The sequence below is a fragment of the Xiphophorus maculatus genome, chromosome 19, assembly GCF_002775205.1.
Source record: "Xiphophorus maculatus strain JP 163 A chromosome 19, X_maculatus-5.0-male, whole genome shotgun sequence".
NCBI classification, from domain to species: Eukaryota; Metazoa; Chordata; class Actinopteri; order Cyprinodontiformes; family Poeciliidae; genus Xiphophorus; species Xiphophorus maculatus.
Window position 1 is genome coordinate 22,695,493 of NC_036461.1, and position 17,068 is coordinate 22,712,560.

The window sequence follows — 17,068 nt, forward strand, 5'->3', positions numbered from 1 at the left end:
ACGCATAAAGAGCAGATAAGCTAAATTGTACCTGCACTTCAAAATATATGGAAATTTGGGCGTGCCGCGGTGGCGTAGGGGTTAGCGCGACCCGTATTTGGAGGCCTGGAGTCTTCGACGCGGCCATCCCGGGTTCGACTCCCAGACCCGACGATATTTGCCGCATGTCTTCCCCCGTTTCCTGTCAGCCTACTGTCATATAAGGGACACGAGAGCCCACAAAAGGCCCCCTGGAGGGGTAATAAAAAAAATATGGAAATTTGTTGTTACTGACAAGTGCATCTCAATAATACAAGACAAAAATGGAGATGTGAAGTTGAATGCTCTAACATTGATGGCCTTCTTTATGTTATTTCATGAGGCAGTAATTATTGTCTGTGACTATTTGACGAATAAAAAGGGACAATCTCGTATTATATGTTTGAGATTACTTTCATAAGCATTTACCACCTTCTAACCTGCCATGTCTCTTAACATTTAACAATTGTGTTTTAAAAATGACAGAAACAACCCATTTCACCAGTAAAATGTTCAGAGCTTATTTGCTTGTTATTTGATTTTGTGCTAATACCTATAAGCAACACATTCAGCAACGAGTTTATGGAGCTGTCACCGTTTTAGCAAGTTCTGCATCTTTCTTATGTGTCGTCCTTTTCACGCTGGTCAGGATCGCAGGGAGGAGCGCTCCCTCAACACAAGATGGCGACGGCAATGACGTATGCTTTGGGTTTCAGGCGACATCTATTTCTACATGTCCATATTCGAAGAAAAGAACGTCATCAAGCTAGACACTGCGTCGTTTTATCCTTTCAAAATAAAACCCATGCAAATCTAATTTGTGCAGTTCAGATTGCTAAAAGCCTCAAGTAACACATTTCTTTATTACATTATTAACCTAGAACATGACTCTCGTTGTTTAGCAATGTTCTAACTGTCAACTTCTTTGGTGCTATCAATAAAGTACTAAATTCACCCAGTACATATTTGAGCAGACTTTTAATGTTAGACAACAGAGAGACCGGATGTTGCTAAATTTATTCAACTTTAAAGAAAAAAATCGACACGAAAAGCTGCATTTCGCAGAACATTCGAGAGGTAGGTAATAAATAACTGCATCACGGCCCTTTCTATTCGTCTTTTTTATTTTTCTACGGTAGACATAACACAGTAGAAAAACCGAAGTTAGCTACACGGTGTTGTGAACGTTGCTTAACTATAATATCTGAATGGCGTCGACTGCGTTTGGCTAACCATGTTAGCTTTAGCTGCGTGGCGTCAGTTGGCCTTACGTTTGGGAACTGGGCTTTTTTTCTGTAAACGTCAGCACTCTCGGACATAATTAACGGTAAAACTGTAGTTTTGTTAGCTTGTTATTAGACACATAATTTATATATTTGTGTGTGTAATTGACCATTTGTCATTAAAAACTTCGTTACCAGAACGCATAGTCATTAGCCAATCAGGTTACCCGTCTACTTTTCTCCCCTGCTCTATTAGAGGTAATTAGTAGAGGGTTTTAATGAATAATGACAATGACGTGACCACAGTGTTAAAACGAACTGAACACTATCGCCTGTCGCACCTGCTGATGCTGGCATTTCAGTCCGCCGTTAATGGCTCCTTTTTTCCCCCCCCTCCACTAAAAAGGTTCCCGGACATCGAGGACGATCCAGAAAGCTCTCCTCTGTCTGAACCTGGCACCGACACCATTTGGACGCCTCAGGGTGTTAAGCTTTGAGAAAACGTTTTAGACACCCTGCTGCCGCAATCGATACACCACCAGCTATCGACCACCGTTCACTGCGGCATTTGGACGATCAGCGTTGTGTTTATGTCTTTGTTTTGCAGAAACGGTAAGTTGTGGGAGCCGAATTTCAATGTACATTATGTTTTGTTTTTCTTGTTGGCTACGTGTTACTTAGCTGGCTTATTCTCATGTATGCTTTGCCGTTACTCTGCAGTATTCAGCAGCGCTCCCCGTCTTCTCAGCCACTGTTCAAAATGGCTTCTCCCAGTCTCGTCACTCGTGTGCAGTGGCTGTATGACGCACTCTGCACCAAGCCGCTAGCTGGGCTAGTTTGTTAGCCTCCACCCGAGTAGTTCCCCCCTCTGGTTTTCCAAAAAGGATTTTCGTGTTAGATCAACCACTTATCGTTCATTTTGTGACATTTACCGCAATAGTGGCTTTGTCAGGTTATAAGCAGGTGTGATTTGTACGGATTCCATCAGTCGGACCACAGCTGACGGGCCTCATGTTTGTGACCTATTAAAAAGAGCAGGCCTTATATGTCAAAAAGCCAGAGGCCCCCCCAGCATAAGACAAAAGGCTTATACAAATCCATTATTGTGGCCACAAAGAGGGGTTTAAGCTGAATGTTAAGAGGCTTGGTTTCCTTTTTCATTTAAAATCCATGCTGGCTGTCTGGAATGCAAAATTACTTCTTTTTTTCATATTCAATGCATATACAATACTGGTTTGATAATTTAGAATAAAAACAAATTCTAGCTAAATTTCTGAATACATTGGCTATAAGCTAAAAAATGTTGTAAGGAGCTTCTTTGTACTAAACAAAACTAGTCGGCATCCAATTTCTCTTCATTTTTGAAATATATATTTTATTTTGAATTTTTTTTGTGTGCTTTTGTTACCTTTTAAAGAGATAATTTCGTATATTTGTAATAAGTTTCTGAATGGTATCCATGCCTGCATTAGACAAATATCTTATTGCAGTGAATCTGTAGAGAAAGTAAATCCTCAGAACAGGGGGATGCTATCGACTAATCAGAAGGATTTATCGGTTTTAGCTGAGTTTGATCATTTTTTAACACTTGCATTCATTGGATTGAATGATATATTAGCAGATATGAATATTCTGTAGTTTTATAATGGAATGTGAAGGTTACTTGTTTTCAAACAGTATATTATGTGTAAAAATGATATCGTTTGATGCTGAATCAGTCTGCTTTGACAGCTGTGGCTCGTCAGCCTCTGAAGATTGAGTGAAGCTGTTGAAGAGCTGAGGTGGAATTATTCCGCTTCTGCTAATGGGATGATAGCATAGTGACATGGACTTTCTGATGATTCAGATAACTGACAAACTCAACTGTGTTCTCTAAAGATTGTGAAGGGCCAGTGATCTGTAGCTCAGTTTAAAAATACTCCAATAATCCCAAACTGAGCTAACTGAAACCGTCAGCTGTAAAGCTGCTTGAGGCTCTTCAGGACCCTCCACTTAACAGTCGTCATTAATTAAAAATGATCAACGACTGAACGATGTTCAAGTAAACATCCAAATTCTCATTTTATTAATTTTTTGGTTGCATTCAATTAATGTCTGCACATAATTTCCACAATAGTGACACACAGATGGTGCATTGGAATATTTTTTTTAAACCCTTTTCTCATCATTAGGTTTCTAACTACATGCCTTTTCCATAAATATGAAAGTTGAGATTTTTGTTTAATTTTTTTTTTTTAGAAAATTAGACTGAAAAATGACTGATTCTTTTTGATAAATCCATAAAATGTTGTCAGAGTATTTTCCTAAAACTTGATTACTTTTTTATTTTTCTTAAAAGTCTAGGTCAATAGGTATAAGATGCTCTTTGCATTGTGACAGCTGCGTCCTCTAATCTAGATGCTCAATACCTGCAGATGGTTATTAATCTCCTGGATGTGAACATCTTAAGTTTGAGATGTTTCCTATTGCTTAAGCAGACTAGCTCTTAGCCGTCCTCTACTGTAAGAATTTCATCACTTTATTACAAACTCGCTACATTACGACATCCATCTACAGGTAAGGCAACCATAACTGACGAGAAAAAACATCCAATCTACCAATTTATGTCTGCCTGGTCTAAATGGTAGTAATACAGATGAAGGCCATTCAGACACTCTGTTACACAACACACAGACTTAGTAGAACACAGCCGTTTGCCTTTTCCACAGCTGCTGCTTCCTCTATGCTGTTCATCCAGAGGGGTTAGCTAGAGCAGGGGAGCGCTCGTCTTTGTTTCTGAAATATTGATGGCTATCCCTCTCCTCCTCTTTCAGAGCTGTTGCGCAGCCGTTGGAACCTGTGTGGTGGAAACCTAGCCTTCAAGCAAGGAGCTTGCGGCCACAGCGGCACGACGTTTTTCATGTCAGAGACCGAGCACGCTTGCAGTCGTTTATGTCATCCCCTCTTTTCCAGACAGAAGATCCCGAAAAATCCCCAACCAAGATCCTTTTATCTTACTGATAGTGCTAACATCCAGCCAAAATGTCTGTCAACGTCAACCGCAGCGTGTCAGACCAGTTCTATCGCTACAAAATGCCCCGTCTGATTGCCAAGGTAACCCCGGCAGGTTTATCCCAGCCATTTAAAAAAAAAAAAATCTACTGCTCTGGGATTTATGGTCTTTTTTTATTTTCTGTTTAGGTTGAAGGCAAAGGGAATGGAATCAAGACGGTCATTGTCAACATGGTTGATGTTGCAAAGGCTTTGAACAGGCCTCCAACATGTGAGTAAACTTTACCGTTTTACCTCAGCTTATCTGGGATGAACAATGTAAAAAGAAAAAGTTGAGACCTGCCATTTTTGTTGCCATGGAATTTTGATGCTGCCTTCAGTAATAAGTGACAAAAAAATCTCAATCTCATGCTAGCAGAAAAAAGTGAAAAATAAAGGTTTGTTTTTCTTTTAAATTAACTTTTAGTAGCAGCATTGAACAGTGTTGACTTACTATTTCTGAGGAACATTCAATGCCACAATCTGATAGTTTAGTACAGCTAAAAAGAAATATGGAGATTTTAGAAGATTTAACATTATACTCCCAATGTGGTAGAGTTAAGTTGATATTGTATTTAGTCACTTGAATAAAAAAATAAGTGGTCTACTTCTCTAGATCAAAAATTTTATAGAGCACTTTTATAATTTAGGTTTAATAGCAGTCTTTTAAAGTGTGGAAAACTATTCAGTTCAATCCTTTTTCAAGTTTAGATAAGTATGATAAATAAAACACATGTCAACACTCAACATTTCCCATATTGTAAGTGGCTTGGATGTGAATCCAGAACTGGTCTGTTTATCCAGATACCAGTGCGGAGCTTTTACCACACCGTCAAACCAGGAGCTAACTTTAGTATTGCATTTTATAATATATGGAGCACACAGATAACTGAAGATGGTTAAATATGATCAAATGCACAGAATAGCAGAAAAACTTTTTAATTTGAGGTGGAAATTCTGTGGATGTCTTGAACAAAAAGTACTGAAAAACTGATAAAAACCAAATTTTACAGCAACTTTCTAATGCACAAATGTACCTTCACATTAGCACAGATTTAACATCGAACATTTCAGTCCAGATTGAATAATTTTTAGAGACAATGTGTTGAGTCTGAGTTTCTAAAGAACTGCCTAGTTCCATTATTTGGTAGGCTGGAATCTCAAATTCAGCGCATTCAGATTCTGTAGTGTTTTTCTCTACTTAGATGAACTATCATGTCATGTTTGTATTAATAGATGTGACATCTATTAATAAAGATGTCACATCTAACATCAGAAAGATGTAATGGGAACGTAATGACGATGGCAGAGAGCGTTGAGGGAAATGCGGGTCAAGCCAGATCAGTATCGTCTCAATACAGAATAATATTGCAAAATGTGTTTCTATAATCATGCAACTGTTATAATTATAAAAGCACAATCAGCTTATAAACGCAGTGAAACCAAGCTGAAAACTAAAATTAGAATTTTATGAACATGCTTAACATAAGACATAGATATCTTAATTGTGCTATTTTTATAATTAGAGTAGTTCTAACTGTTGGCCTCGTCTCTTCTCTGCAGACCCGACCAAGTTTTTTGGTTGTGAACTCGGTGCTCAGACCCAGTTTGATACCAAAAACGATCGTTACATCGTCAACGGATCCCATGAGGCGAACAAGTTGCAGGATATGCTTGATGGGTTCATCAGAAAATTTGTGCTGTGTCCCGAGTGCGACAACCCTGAAACTGACCTGGTAAACAGTCTTCTGCTTCCTTAAAGATATTTAGCCAAGCCGTCCAATGGGAAACAGAACTCTTTATGAATTGTTTTGAAGAAACAAGAATGGCATAGTTTGTCTTGAGAAGTTGAGCTTAAGGATCATACTTTGCGTAAAGAGGACAGAATAGTAGTCGTATGTTCATTTCTGTCTTCCTCTACAGCATGTCAATCCTAAGAAACAAACAATCGGCAATTCCTGTAAGGCCTGTGGATACCGCGGCATGCTAGACACCAGACACAAACTTTGCACGTTCATTCTCAAAAACCCACCTGGTAAGAAGTGAGGGGTCACTGGCTCAACCATAAAAATGAACTTCTTCTCTTAAATTCATTCATTCATAACAATTTTTTATTTTTGCTTTGCTTGTTTCCTCCTGTCAACAGAGAGCAATGATAGCGGTTCTGCATCTGTCAAGAAAGAGAAGGAAAAGAAGAACCGCAAGAAGGACAAGGAAAACGGCTCTGGCAGCGGCGAGACTGGAAACCAGGACAACATTGATGCCCCTGAGGCTGTGGTGTGTTTGCTGTCATTCACATGATGGTTCAGTGTAGGAATGATCCCCACATGTAGATGGAGTCAGCTGTCATTATCAGTCAAGTGTAAGGGGGCAGTGTTCATGTAAAATGGACTTTTTCAGCTTCACGTCATGTTATAATGTTGTTCCATAATCAAAAACAAACCTGGAGTGCCATGCATGTTTGAAATCCTTTACTCTCATGACAGATATTGAGCTGTGCAAAACACCTTGGGGGATCTAGCTCTGCCTTCGAGGACAAAGCTCCTCCTCAGTTGCCGTTTCTAAGTTTCTGCTTTGCAGAGCTGCTCTCCCCCTCTCAGCTCCTTCAGACTAGCCAGCACCGATTGGCAAACATCATACGAGCTACTTCTCAGCAGCTCAGGTAAAAACGTTCTTAAAGGGTTAACAGAGGAGCCCTGTTGCGATGACTTACTGAAGGTGGAGTTTCAGAAAGAGCAGGAGTTTTTAAAGAGGCAGAGACCCAGTTTCAAAGCAATAAATTAGAAAATCAAATGTCTTAAGTCGTTTTTACAACAACTAAAGGTAACATAGTTACTTGATTGTACTATAAAATGGCACTAAAACACATAAAACTGCTTCTTTAAAATTAAAACACAATTGCAAAAATGGTTAACCACATTAATTAAACAAACCTCCAACTATCTGTACCGAAAATATCTGCTCCAGCCCTGTCGGTTTGGAAACGAAATGCATGTGCTGTTTTATCCCTAAATGTTCGTTCAAGTTTTATGATTATTTATAGAACCAGGTGCTTAATGCAGTTTCTTCTTCCTTCCCGTTCCCAGGATAGAGACGATGACGACGAGGACTGGGCAGAGGAGACGACGGAGGAGGCACAGCGGCGCCGGATGGAAGAGATCAGCGACCACGCCAAGAATCTGACCCTGAGCGAGGACCTGGAGAAACCTCTGGAGGAGAGGGTCAACCTCTTTTACAGCTTTGTGAAAGTAAGACCGCTGAGACTGAGTACGCTTCATCAAAAGATGCTGTCTGATTGGCTGACGGGGCAGAGTCAGTGTACAACTCCCAACAGGAACAGAATCAGACAAAAAATAAAACGTAGAAAGTTCATCCTTGTTTGTGTCGCTTACAGTACTTTATTAAAGGAAAACCACCCAAACAGTGTCGAGTTGAGCAGTCGAGGGACCAGTTATTAGATTTAACAAGAACAAATCTTTCCCCGCAGTTGTTCACCTCTTTGTTTGTTCTTAAACAGCAAAAGAAGGAGAGTGGAACCATCGATGGGGCAGATAAGGAGATCCTGGCAGAGGCAGAGCGTCTGGACGTGAAGGCCATGGGTCCGCTCATCCTCAGCGAGCTCCTCTTCAACGAGAACATCCGGGACCAGATCAAGAAGTACAAACGCCACTTCCTGAGAGTACGTCTCTGTTATAACAGTCTGAAAATCATCAACAACAACAACTTCATTTAGAAAGAGCTTTAACACCACCCACAGCCTTTTTGTAATTTAGAAATGGATTGATGTCAGCATGCCAATTAAATCAACCTGATGTTTGCTTATTAATGGTGAACATTTGCCTTTAAAAACAAAAACAGGCATATGTTTGGGCAGCACAGTGATGTTACACATCCTGTTGTCTTTCACACAGCTACAGTGGCCTGTGAGCTCATTTAACAAACAGTAAAAACAGCGAGATTCATTATTAACCATTTATTTCCATCTTTTTAAATGAGAGTATCTAAGAACACTTCCAGAATATTAAAATTGTCTGGAAAGAGTATCAGATATCGTTTTGGACTGAGTGAGAGGATCTCTAAAGATGAGGAAATGAAAAACGGCATCAGCAGTCATTGGTATCCCTGATTAAATTACAAGAATTACTGAAGGAAAAAGAAACCCAGTTCATGAGTGCTCAGGTTTCATGTTAACACTCCAAACGTTCAGTTACAGGAATGAAAAAAAACAAACCAACAGGTAAAATAAACAGTGGCCACATTGAACTTTAAGCATTGCCTATGTAAAAACCCTGATCTCCCGTCATCAGAATTATTTTGTACATTAAACTGAGAATGATGACAAGATGATGGAAAACTTTGTTACATTAAATATTTAGAGCAAGACATGTAATCTGAGAGTCTCATGACTTAATACTCAATTTCTAAATATAAAATGAAGACAAATTGATAAAATACGCAGCTTGAGGCTGCTTGTTTTATTGTCTTTTTCATTTATACATAAGCAGTTTTATTTCTCAGTAAGTTCTTGACTCAGTCCATCAGTAGACATGATGGCCAGGTTCAGTAACTTTATCTGAAAGCTCTGGCAATCCTGATCAATTATTGATATTACATTTGAACATAAATGCATTTCTGTGAGGACCCATGTTTATAGTTAATTGTTTGAATGTATATGAAATGAAACCAGCGCTTCTCAGTGGTATTGCAGTTGAAGGTTCTTCCATGCACACTACTTAGAAAACATAACTTTTTTTTTTGTCTTTCTGTCCCTAATGTTCAATAAAACAAATTTTCTGCTGGAAGTGACTGTAACTCATCTGCCGTATGTTATTCACATTCGTATCCCAGTTCTGTCACAACAACAAGAAAGCCCAGAAGTATCTGCTGGGAGGCTTCGAGTGCGTGGTGAAGCTCCACCAGGTGCAGCTGCTGCAGCGCGTCGCCATCATCCTCAAAGACCTGTACGACGCCGACCTGCTGGAGGAGGACGTCATCTTCGCCTGGGCTGAGAGGGTCAGTGAGCTGGCAGCCGCCGTCGGTTCAGTTCTCAGTGTCTCCAAAAAACATGAGCAAAGGCTCCAAAGTATCCCAATCGTAGCACTTTGATGTTAGTAGTTTCACCTCTTGGTTTTCTTGTATCCAATGTTTCCCCCGTCTGCTCTCGTTTCCTGTTTTCCTCAGGTTTCTAAGAAGTACGTCTCCAAGGAACTTGCCAAAGAGATCCATGCCAAGGCCGCTCCTTTTGTCAAATGGCTGAAGGAGGCGGAGGAAGAGAGCGAGGGCAGCGAGGAGGAGGAGGAGGAGGAAGACGACGAAAACGTCGAGGTACGGCTTTCCTCTTTCTTTCTCGTTTGGACAAAAGGTTCCTGGAAATGTCCTCAATGCTCCAAACTGGCAGTTGATTCTTTTCCAGTGTCATTTTTAAAGTGATGGTTCCTCTGAGAATTCATAGACACCTGTTTGGAAAATAAAATTCATGCAATTAATAAGAGAATAAAATAAAACACAAAATTTTATTTACTTTAGGATTTTTGAAGGTGATCTATTGTCTTTTGTAAAAAGAAAATTCAACAAAATTGTTAAAACAAAGACAACAAAATTAAAGTCAAAGCATCCCACTTTTATCTAGCGATGAACTGATCAACTTTTTTCATTTCTGATACATATATCTGAGATATCTGATTCTATATAGAAAATCAATCCTGGATGAACGTAAAATGTTTCTTTTTGTTAATACAGACACAAAAAAATAGGTTGACTACCCTGGTCAAAAATATAAAAATAAACTTCAACAAACCTTCATTGAAATGGTTCAGAAAGGGCGATTACAAATTCTAAATATGATGTCAAATGGATGATAAAGCATGATGTCGCTCATAGTTCCACCTTAAATATTAGACTGATACAGACATCTGTTTTCTATCGTTGCCGTTTTAGCCAAAAGATAATCGGTTATCGGTGGCTCAAAGATTGATCTGAATCTCTGTGGAAAATATTTCAGAAAATGCACAGTTATAAGATCTGAGTATTTAACCCCATATTTAGACATTACCGGCCTTGACATGAAAATGAACTGATTATAATACCAGTATGTTCTGGAGGAAACGGCAGCACACGGGTTCAGACATCAGGAGGGAATGGACGCAGAAAGCAGTTGCTTACAAGCGACCCTTGAACCCTGCGTTATAAACATGCTGCTTACAGGAGCCTTCTGACAGTGGGCTAAAAGTTTTTGTGCTTTTTCTTCCCACAGGTTGTGTACTCGTCCTCCGCCCGCGAGCTCAAAGTGGAGACCGTGAAACCAGACACACCAGAGAAAGAAGAGGACGATATCGACATCGATGCCATCTGAGAGATTCTGGACGCTGCTGCTGCTTTTCTCCTGTGTTGTGGCTTCAACTCAGCCGGCCCTGTATGACCGATACGGCTCCGCTTTTCCCTTCTTGATTCCCCCCCTCTCCTCTGCCCTCCTCTCCTACTGCCCTCTATACGGCCCTCTGGCTTTACAGCATGAAATAGTATTATAGCGCTTCACCTGCTACAAAATAACTGTATAATTCTGCTATGAGTTTATTAAATGAAGTTGATTTGTGGGATTTTAATCAAGGGTGTTATGGGATCTTTTTCACTGCACTTTTTCTTTCTTTCCTCTTGCTTTGAGGTCCCTGTATTTTTCCAGTCAATAAAGAATGTTTTGCTATCCATCATGCCTGACTGTTTGTTTTGGTTAAACTGTTGGAAATTATAAAGACATTTACAATAATGGGCATTCTTTTGTTCGCCTAAAATTTACTGCCATCATATGTGCCGGCTAGAAAGGTAAATAGTTTCAGCTTCTTTTGTGATAGTATTTTTCTCTTGCTTAAACATAAAATTGCATCTCATAATAGTCACTGTAGTGGAGCACGAGTTATAACATGGCCATATAATGCAGCTTTTTATGTTAATCTGTCGCTGATTGTACAGTCAAGGTTAAAATGCTTACATTTAGCCTACGTCTATGTATTTGGAATACTGGTTGCACTATAGTTGAATTGTGTCGTGAGTGAACAAACACCTTTAAGGGAGGAATTTAACTTCAAAACATGCGACAAAAAAAGGGGAAGGAAAGGAAATATTGAAATATTTAAACGAACTCTGATCATTGTATGTGATAAAAGGCATATATCATCGAAAGCTTGTTTTTGGCTCGTTTTAATACTAGCTGAAACGGAGTTAAATGAACAGAACAGAAGTGGTCTGTGACTTTAAGAACTCTCAGAAATCCGTGCGTCTAGTCGAGTCAAGAGCACGCGTTCATCTGCTGCTCTAAATGTTTAATAACTAAATTGAATAATTCAATACATTTATACATAAAAAAAAAAATCCAACACTAAAATGTTCATCTAAAATAATTGACGACCTTGTTGTTTTGTGTCTCTGCCTTCCTAACGCTGGAGAGCGAAGAGCAGCAGGACATTCTTCTTTGACGCGAACAACGCAACCATTTCCTCCTGACCGGTGACGGTCCTCGCAGTACTTTGTAGTCGGGTGGGACCGGGGTCAGTCGGTTTCCGCCCGTTCAGCTAAACATGCTTGTGAGGCTTTCAGGTCCTGTCGGACACAAAAGTGACTGAAACCAACCTCATAAAAACAGAAGCCATTGTATGTGGGATTTAACGCTTCATTTTTAACAGCATACAACAAAACGGATCAGTTATTCTTTTGCATCTGCATATGAAAAATAACTTAAAGGGGCAGTATAAGGTAAAAAAAACTCTTTAGTTTTATATCATGTTATGTTATTCCCTCATCAAAAACATACTGAGAGTGTTTTGATCCTTTCATGCATGTTTTAGAAATCCTTGAATCTCCCATGGCAACCATTTAAATGGGTGTAAAACTCTTCCGTGCTGCAGTCCAGCCCCTTCAGACTAGCGGCAGCAGCAATTAGCAAACACCTGGCAGAACTGAGATTCTACAGAGCTCAGACAAACTATTTCTCAGCTCAGTGTTCTGAAGAAAGTTTGTAAACGGCTTAATGGAGGGAGGTTGTGATGTCATGCTGAAGGTGGAGTGTCGGAAAGAGCAGAAGCTTCTTAAAGAGGCAGAGGCCCAATTTCAAGCCGTCAAATTTCTTTAAGCTCATATATGCACATGTTGGGGCCACAATGTCATGGGATAAATTAAATCTGGTTTAAGGATTAAGAATAATCCATGTGAACAGTTTCCACTGAAGAGACAGAGAACAATTTTGAGTTAATACCCACAAGAAAATGTATATTGTGATTTTACACCTCAGATTTGCATTTTACAGACATTAAAATAATTTGCACAGTATTTTCCACATTTCATACATCCTTTTCATCTCTAAATAGTTTAACCAGGTATTTAAAGAAAATATAAGAAGGTAATATTCCAAGGTACACTTAGTACATTTACAAAAAGAATTAAAGAAATAGTTTTTTTTTTTTTTTTTTGCTGAAAGATATTGTAGAGACAGTAAAACTCAAACACTTAATTTTAAAAAATGTACAGATAAATATTCAATATTTACTGTAAAAGAGACGGACTAGTAGAACAAATGAGAATAGTGTCCACACTATGGCAGTTTTTAAAACTCGTTTACATGTGACGGCCATTTCCATCTTGACAAACATTGTAAGCTACTGTAGATACAGTATGGCTTTTGCTTGCTTATGAAAAACGACTTGAAATCAGAACAGTTACTCTCATTCTTTTAATTACAGGTTTGTTTGCTAAACGGTTTAATATTGTCAATGCTAGTAATTCGAAAGCAAAACAACGTAAATTATTGTGACCCATGAAATTACAAAATTCCTCCTTCCCTTAAATATCCAAAGGGGTTAAAAATCGTTCATATCTGCAACTTTCTATATTTTATGCTCTTTCTTTGTTTTTGCTTTATTCTTTCTTGCTTTCTTTCTCTTTCTCTCTCTCTTCCTTCCTTCTTTCTCTCCTCCCTTCCTTTTTTCTTTCTCTAACATAACAAATGGAAAAGACCCAACATCTGTTGTTGTACTGATATAAAATGTCTGGAGGTCATTAAAGTGCCTTTTATAAGGCAGGACTTTTTTCCATCTTCATTTACATGGTTTTAATCACCTTCTCCTATCATCGGTGTTTGCTTTTATTCTGTACGGATGCAGAAAATTCAGTGAAATGTGAGAACACTGCAAGTCTTTCAGAAATATTCAGCTCACTGTTTTTATTCCTCGTGTGCTGTCATCTACCCAAATAATAACAGAACTTTTCTTCAGTGAACTTTTCTGTGAAACTTAACAGCAGAAGTACATATTCCACTGGTCAGATGTGGGTTTTTTTTTATCATTCATTTATTTATTCATTTTCCTATCAGTGCGTATACTTTTTGTAACAACAATACAGCTCCAATCAATTTTAAAAATGATTAAATCTAAGATTCGCTGATATCCGGGCAAGCGAGGAGTCCGTGAATGCACCTTAATCCAGCCCAGCCGCTGAGTAGCCATTTTGGTCCCACCTAAAACAGACAGACCCGCTTCACGTCGGGCCGCTGGAGATGGGAGAAACCGAGTCTATGGCGAGCGTTTCAGTCACCCGGACCTTTTAAAACCGTCTGACAAACACCCACCTTTACCACCGGAGGTCATGTTGTTTTTTTGAAGCGAGTCATTTTGGGGGGGGGAGGAAGAAAGAGGACTGTGGTGATTTTTTGGAAGTGACGACCGACAGCAGCGCCTTCTCGTTAGTTTAGTTAGATTCACTGACTGAAAGCCGAGCGGACAAACGGACTCCGGCTACCCTGACGAGTCGAACAAAGGTTACAGCAGGAGCATGATATCTCCGCAGCTTAAACACTAAATACAAGTTGATTGTAATTTTTTTTTTATTTTAGTTTTTTTTTTTTTTGTTACGCTCCGGAATTTCTCAGGTGCTTGGCTCTAACACGTCCGGTCTGGGCTGAAAATTGTCACGATCCATGCTGAGCCCATTTTTCCACAGAGACCTGCAACGCAAAGCAATAATAACCAGATTTCTTGGCTGGTGGATTTAAAACGGAGGATTATTTTTTTCAGCTCAAACGGCTCCTGGTTAGGGAAGACCTAAGAAATGATGTCAACAAAAACTCCTTTGCCGACGGTCAACGAGAAGGTGACGGAAAGTGTAAGTAGAAGAGCTTGTTTATCGCATGTTTCTTTGGATTTCACTGATTTGTTTTTTTTTTTTTTTATCGTTTGTGTGCATGATAACCCAATTGGTCCTCGGTGCGAGTTCTACTTTGATTGGAAATCGCAAACAAGTACAACTTCTGCGTCAAATCGCGTCCAGTTCATCCTTGATGTGGATGCATCTATTTATTCTAAGCTTAATGCTTTACTTGACGCCAAATTTGTATTCTTACATATAGTAAGGTGCAGTCGGGATGTTTAGGCCTAACCACGAACAAAACTAAAGTACTTTGCCTGCTGATTCTGGCAGGCAACAGTAAGTTTCTGTCTCGGCTTCCTATTGGCTGCCGCAGCTGTCACCAATGGGTTTCATCCAGTCAGCTCCCAGACTGGAGCTGCTTTGGTCCCGCCCCTTCGTGGCAGCTTGACTCCCCTCTGTGAGAAACAAAAAGTTGTCGAGCTGGTTGTGATGCAACCATCTGTGCTTCCGGCCTGAAATTTAAAAAAAAATAAAGGGCCTCGATCGGAATCATTTCAAACCGACTACTTTTAATCCTTTACGTGAACTGAAAATCATCACTAAAGAGAATAATATATGTAACAGTCTACGCTGAATCACTTTGCTTAAATAAGAATGTTAAGCTAAATGTATGTTTTGTGCGGTTTTGCTAATAAAATATATAAAGCTGTGCACTCCACAAATCTGACATGATATATTGCAAGTAGAAAACTATAAGAAATTAATTTACATTTTGCAAAAAAAAAGAAAAGGTTAAATGTGATGAGTGCAAAATTGAACTTTTTGGTCAATATGCAAAGTTCCTTTAACTATAAGTGACAATCTGAACACACGGTCAGCATGGCGGCGGCAGCAGCATCATGCTGTGTGAATACCTGTCTTCAGGATGGATGGAGCTGGACAGAGGTGAGAATTTCCCTTTCCAACAACAACATCCACTCTGAAGATGCAGCTGGAGCTAATGAGTTCCATCAAAGCATTTTTATGTCTCACAATGGCCCGTTGTAAGAGAATCTGGGTCAAGACTTTAGAGCCGATGACCACAAATGTTCTCCATCCAGTCTGACGGAGCTGGAGCTGCTCTGGAAGGGAAGAAAGAGATGGCAAACATTTCAGTCTTTAGGTGCGCGGGGCTGGCAGACTGGCACCGGAACACATGATTTCATTGCAGATACAACAGAATGTGGTGGTTTTGTTGCCTCCAACTGTAAAAGTAACACTTTTCAGATATTTTCTGCGTAAATATGCTAGGAAAGCATGAGGATTTTCTTCTGTTTGTCAAATTCTGTTCAATTTTGCGTAGAATCCCATTAAAACACGTAGAATGCTGTGGTCGTAGCTTGAAATCTGTAAAAGTTTACACTCTTGCCCTGCTGTGAGAGAGGACGTTACTGATGGACCCACCCACCAGCTCACATCTACACGTCCCCACTGTTGCCAACTTATGGACTTTGCCGCTTAGCAACTTTTCAGGGTAAAAGAAAATTAGTATTGGTCAGAATCGACCGGTCACAGTGATCGCCCAGAAAACTGCAATCAGTGCACCGCTAATAGAAGGTTCTGCTGATTTTCCCACAACTAAATGAAGACAGAGGCGGCTGATTTTTGTAACCCAGGTCATGTCGACGCGTGTGCCGTTAATAGTCCATTACAAATGCGTACAAAGCTTTGTCAATATTTTGCACGTGTCGAAAAAAACAAAATTTTTCAACTGGAGTGTTTCCGTTAAATAAGAAACGCAGTAACAATCACACGTTTGTTCACACAGTAAGTCATTAAAACACACGAGCCTCAACTTCCTGCTGGCTATAATTATTTTTCATATTTTATTTCGATACGTCAGATAACCGGTTTATATTTTTTCAGATTGGTTTTATAATCTTCTTCCTTAACTACAATAATAACAAAAAAATGTTTTCTTTTTAGAAATTTTTTTTCTGTCCACTTTATCAAAGCTATCGTTTTTAAAACAAGTCGCTTGTTCCCTAATGGAACGAATGTGAAAATTAGTTCAGAAAATGAAAGAAAATATGATATTTTGGGGCAATTCTCAAATATGTCAGTCTTTTTTGTTGTTGTTTTTTTTTTTTTACTTTACATTTATTTTCTTATTGAAAAACACAGCTAACCACTAAAAGAGTTCCCTAGTGTCGGCCTCTTTTATTTCTTCCTCCATTCCTGCGGCTGCAAGCCCCGAACACCTGCGCGTGACCTCCTCCGTCTCGTGACTCGTCACGGTGGCGACACGCACTCAGCTGGAGATAACGCGGAGCACAAACAGCTCAGAACTATTGATGAACTGCTCTGCCTCCGTTCTGTGTCAACAAGCCAACCAGTAAGGAGTTTTAGATGGCACTTTTAGCTGATGTTGACACGGATAAGAAATGTAGGACTCCATGTTCCCAAAGCGAGCGAAGGCGGCCTTTATTTTGAAGGCGTCTGGGGCCGGTTTCAGGTTTGGGCGTGTCGGCATTCCGCTTGACTAAAACAGGCGCTTTCTCCTCCTGTGTGGTCACTGGGGCTCGGGGCGAACCGGCATTGTTGGAGCGTATCAGCGGGCTGAGACATGACAGGGTCCCAGGCAGCCAGGAGACACCGCAGCTTTGTGAGTAACTTCTCCGAAAGAA

General features: G+C 39.7%; 2 protein-coding genes across 25 annotated transcripts in view; both read left to right on the forward strand.

Annotated features, from left to right (window-relative positions):
* The first annotated feature begins 995 nt into the window (after positions 1–995).
* On the forward strand, positions 996–10,978 carry eif5 (eukaryotic translation initiation factor 5). Of its 2 annotated transcripts, none has more exons than XM_005811268.2 (12): positions 996–1,095; positions 1,648–1,853; positions 4,055–4,334; positions 4,422–4,503; positions 5,835–6,007; positions 6,195–6,306; positions 6,418–6,548; positions 7,358–7,519; positions 7,789–7,950; positions 9,120–9,284; positions 9,453–9,596; positions 10,525–10,978. In XM_005811268.2, the coding sequence occupies exons 3-12, from the start codon at positions 4,263–4,265 to the stop codon at positions 10,621–10,623; spliced, it is 1,302 nt and encodes a 433-aa protein (XP_005811325.1). In that variant the 5' UTR covers positions 996–1,095; positions 1,648–1,853; positions 4,055–4,262; the 3' UTR covers positions 10,624–10,978. The 2 variants fall into 2 exon arrangements, with proteins under 2 accessions (XP_005811325.1, XP_005811324.1); XM_005811267.3 differs by lacking the exon at positions 996–1,095 and adding an exon at positions 1,112–1,345.
* A 2,775-nt stretch (positions 10,979–13,753) lies between these two features.
* Positions 13,754–17,068, forward strand: part of LOC102228656 (MAP/microtubule affinity-regulating kinase 3-like) — a 51,757-nt gene continuing 48,442 nt past the window's right edge. For 22 of the 23 annotated variants that reach the window (XR_002754500.1, XR_002754501.1, XM_023353003.1 and 19 more), the window contains exon 1: positions 13,754–14,417. Coding sequence is in view for 21 of the 23 variants with exons in the window: in XM_023353003.1 (XP_023208771.1) it covers positions 14,364–14,417 (54 nt within the window). In the remaining 2 variants the exon portion in view is untranslated. Of the gene's footprint in view, positions 14,418–16,945; positions 17,047–17,068 lie in introns of those variants that run through there. The other variant, XM_023353004.1, reaches the window with a different exon arrangement.

What these genes read in the sequence shown, in the direction of transcription:
- eif5 (XM_005811268.2), top strand. Translation starts at nt 4,263, where the DNA reads ATGTCTGTCAACGTCAACCGCAGCGTGTCAGACCAGTTCTATCGCTAC. An exon ending in TGCCCCGTCTGATTGCCAAG is followed by an intron (nt 4,335 to 4,421) that starts GTAACCCCGGCA and finishes TTTTCTGTTTAG; the next exon opens with GTTGAAGGCAAAGGGAATGG. An exon ending in ACAAACGCCACTTCCTGAGA is followed by an intron (nt 7,951 to 9,119) that starts GTACGTCTCTGT and finishes TTCGTATCCCAG; the next exon opens with TTCTGTCACAACAACAAGAA.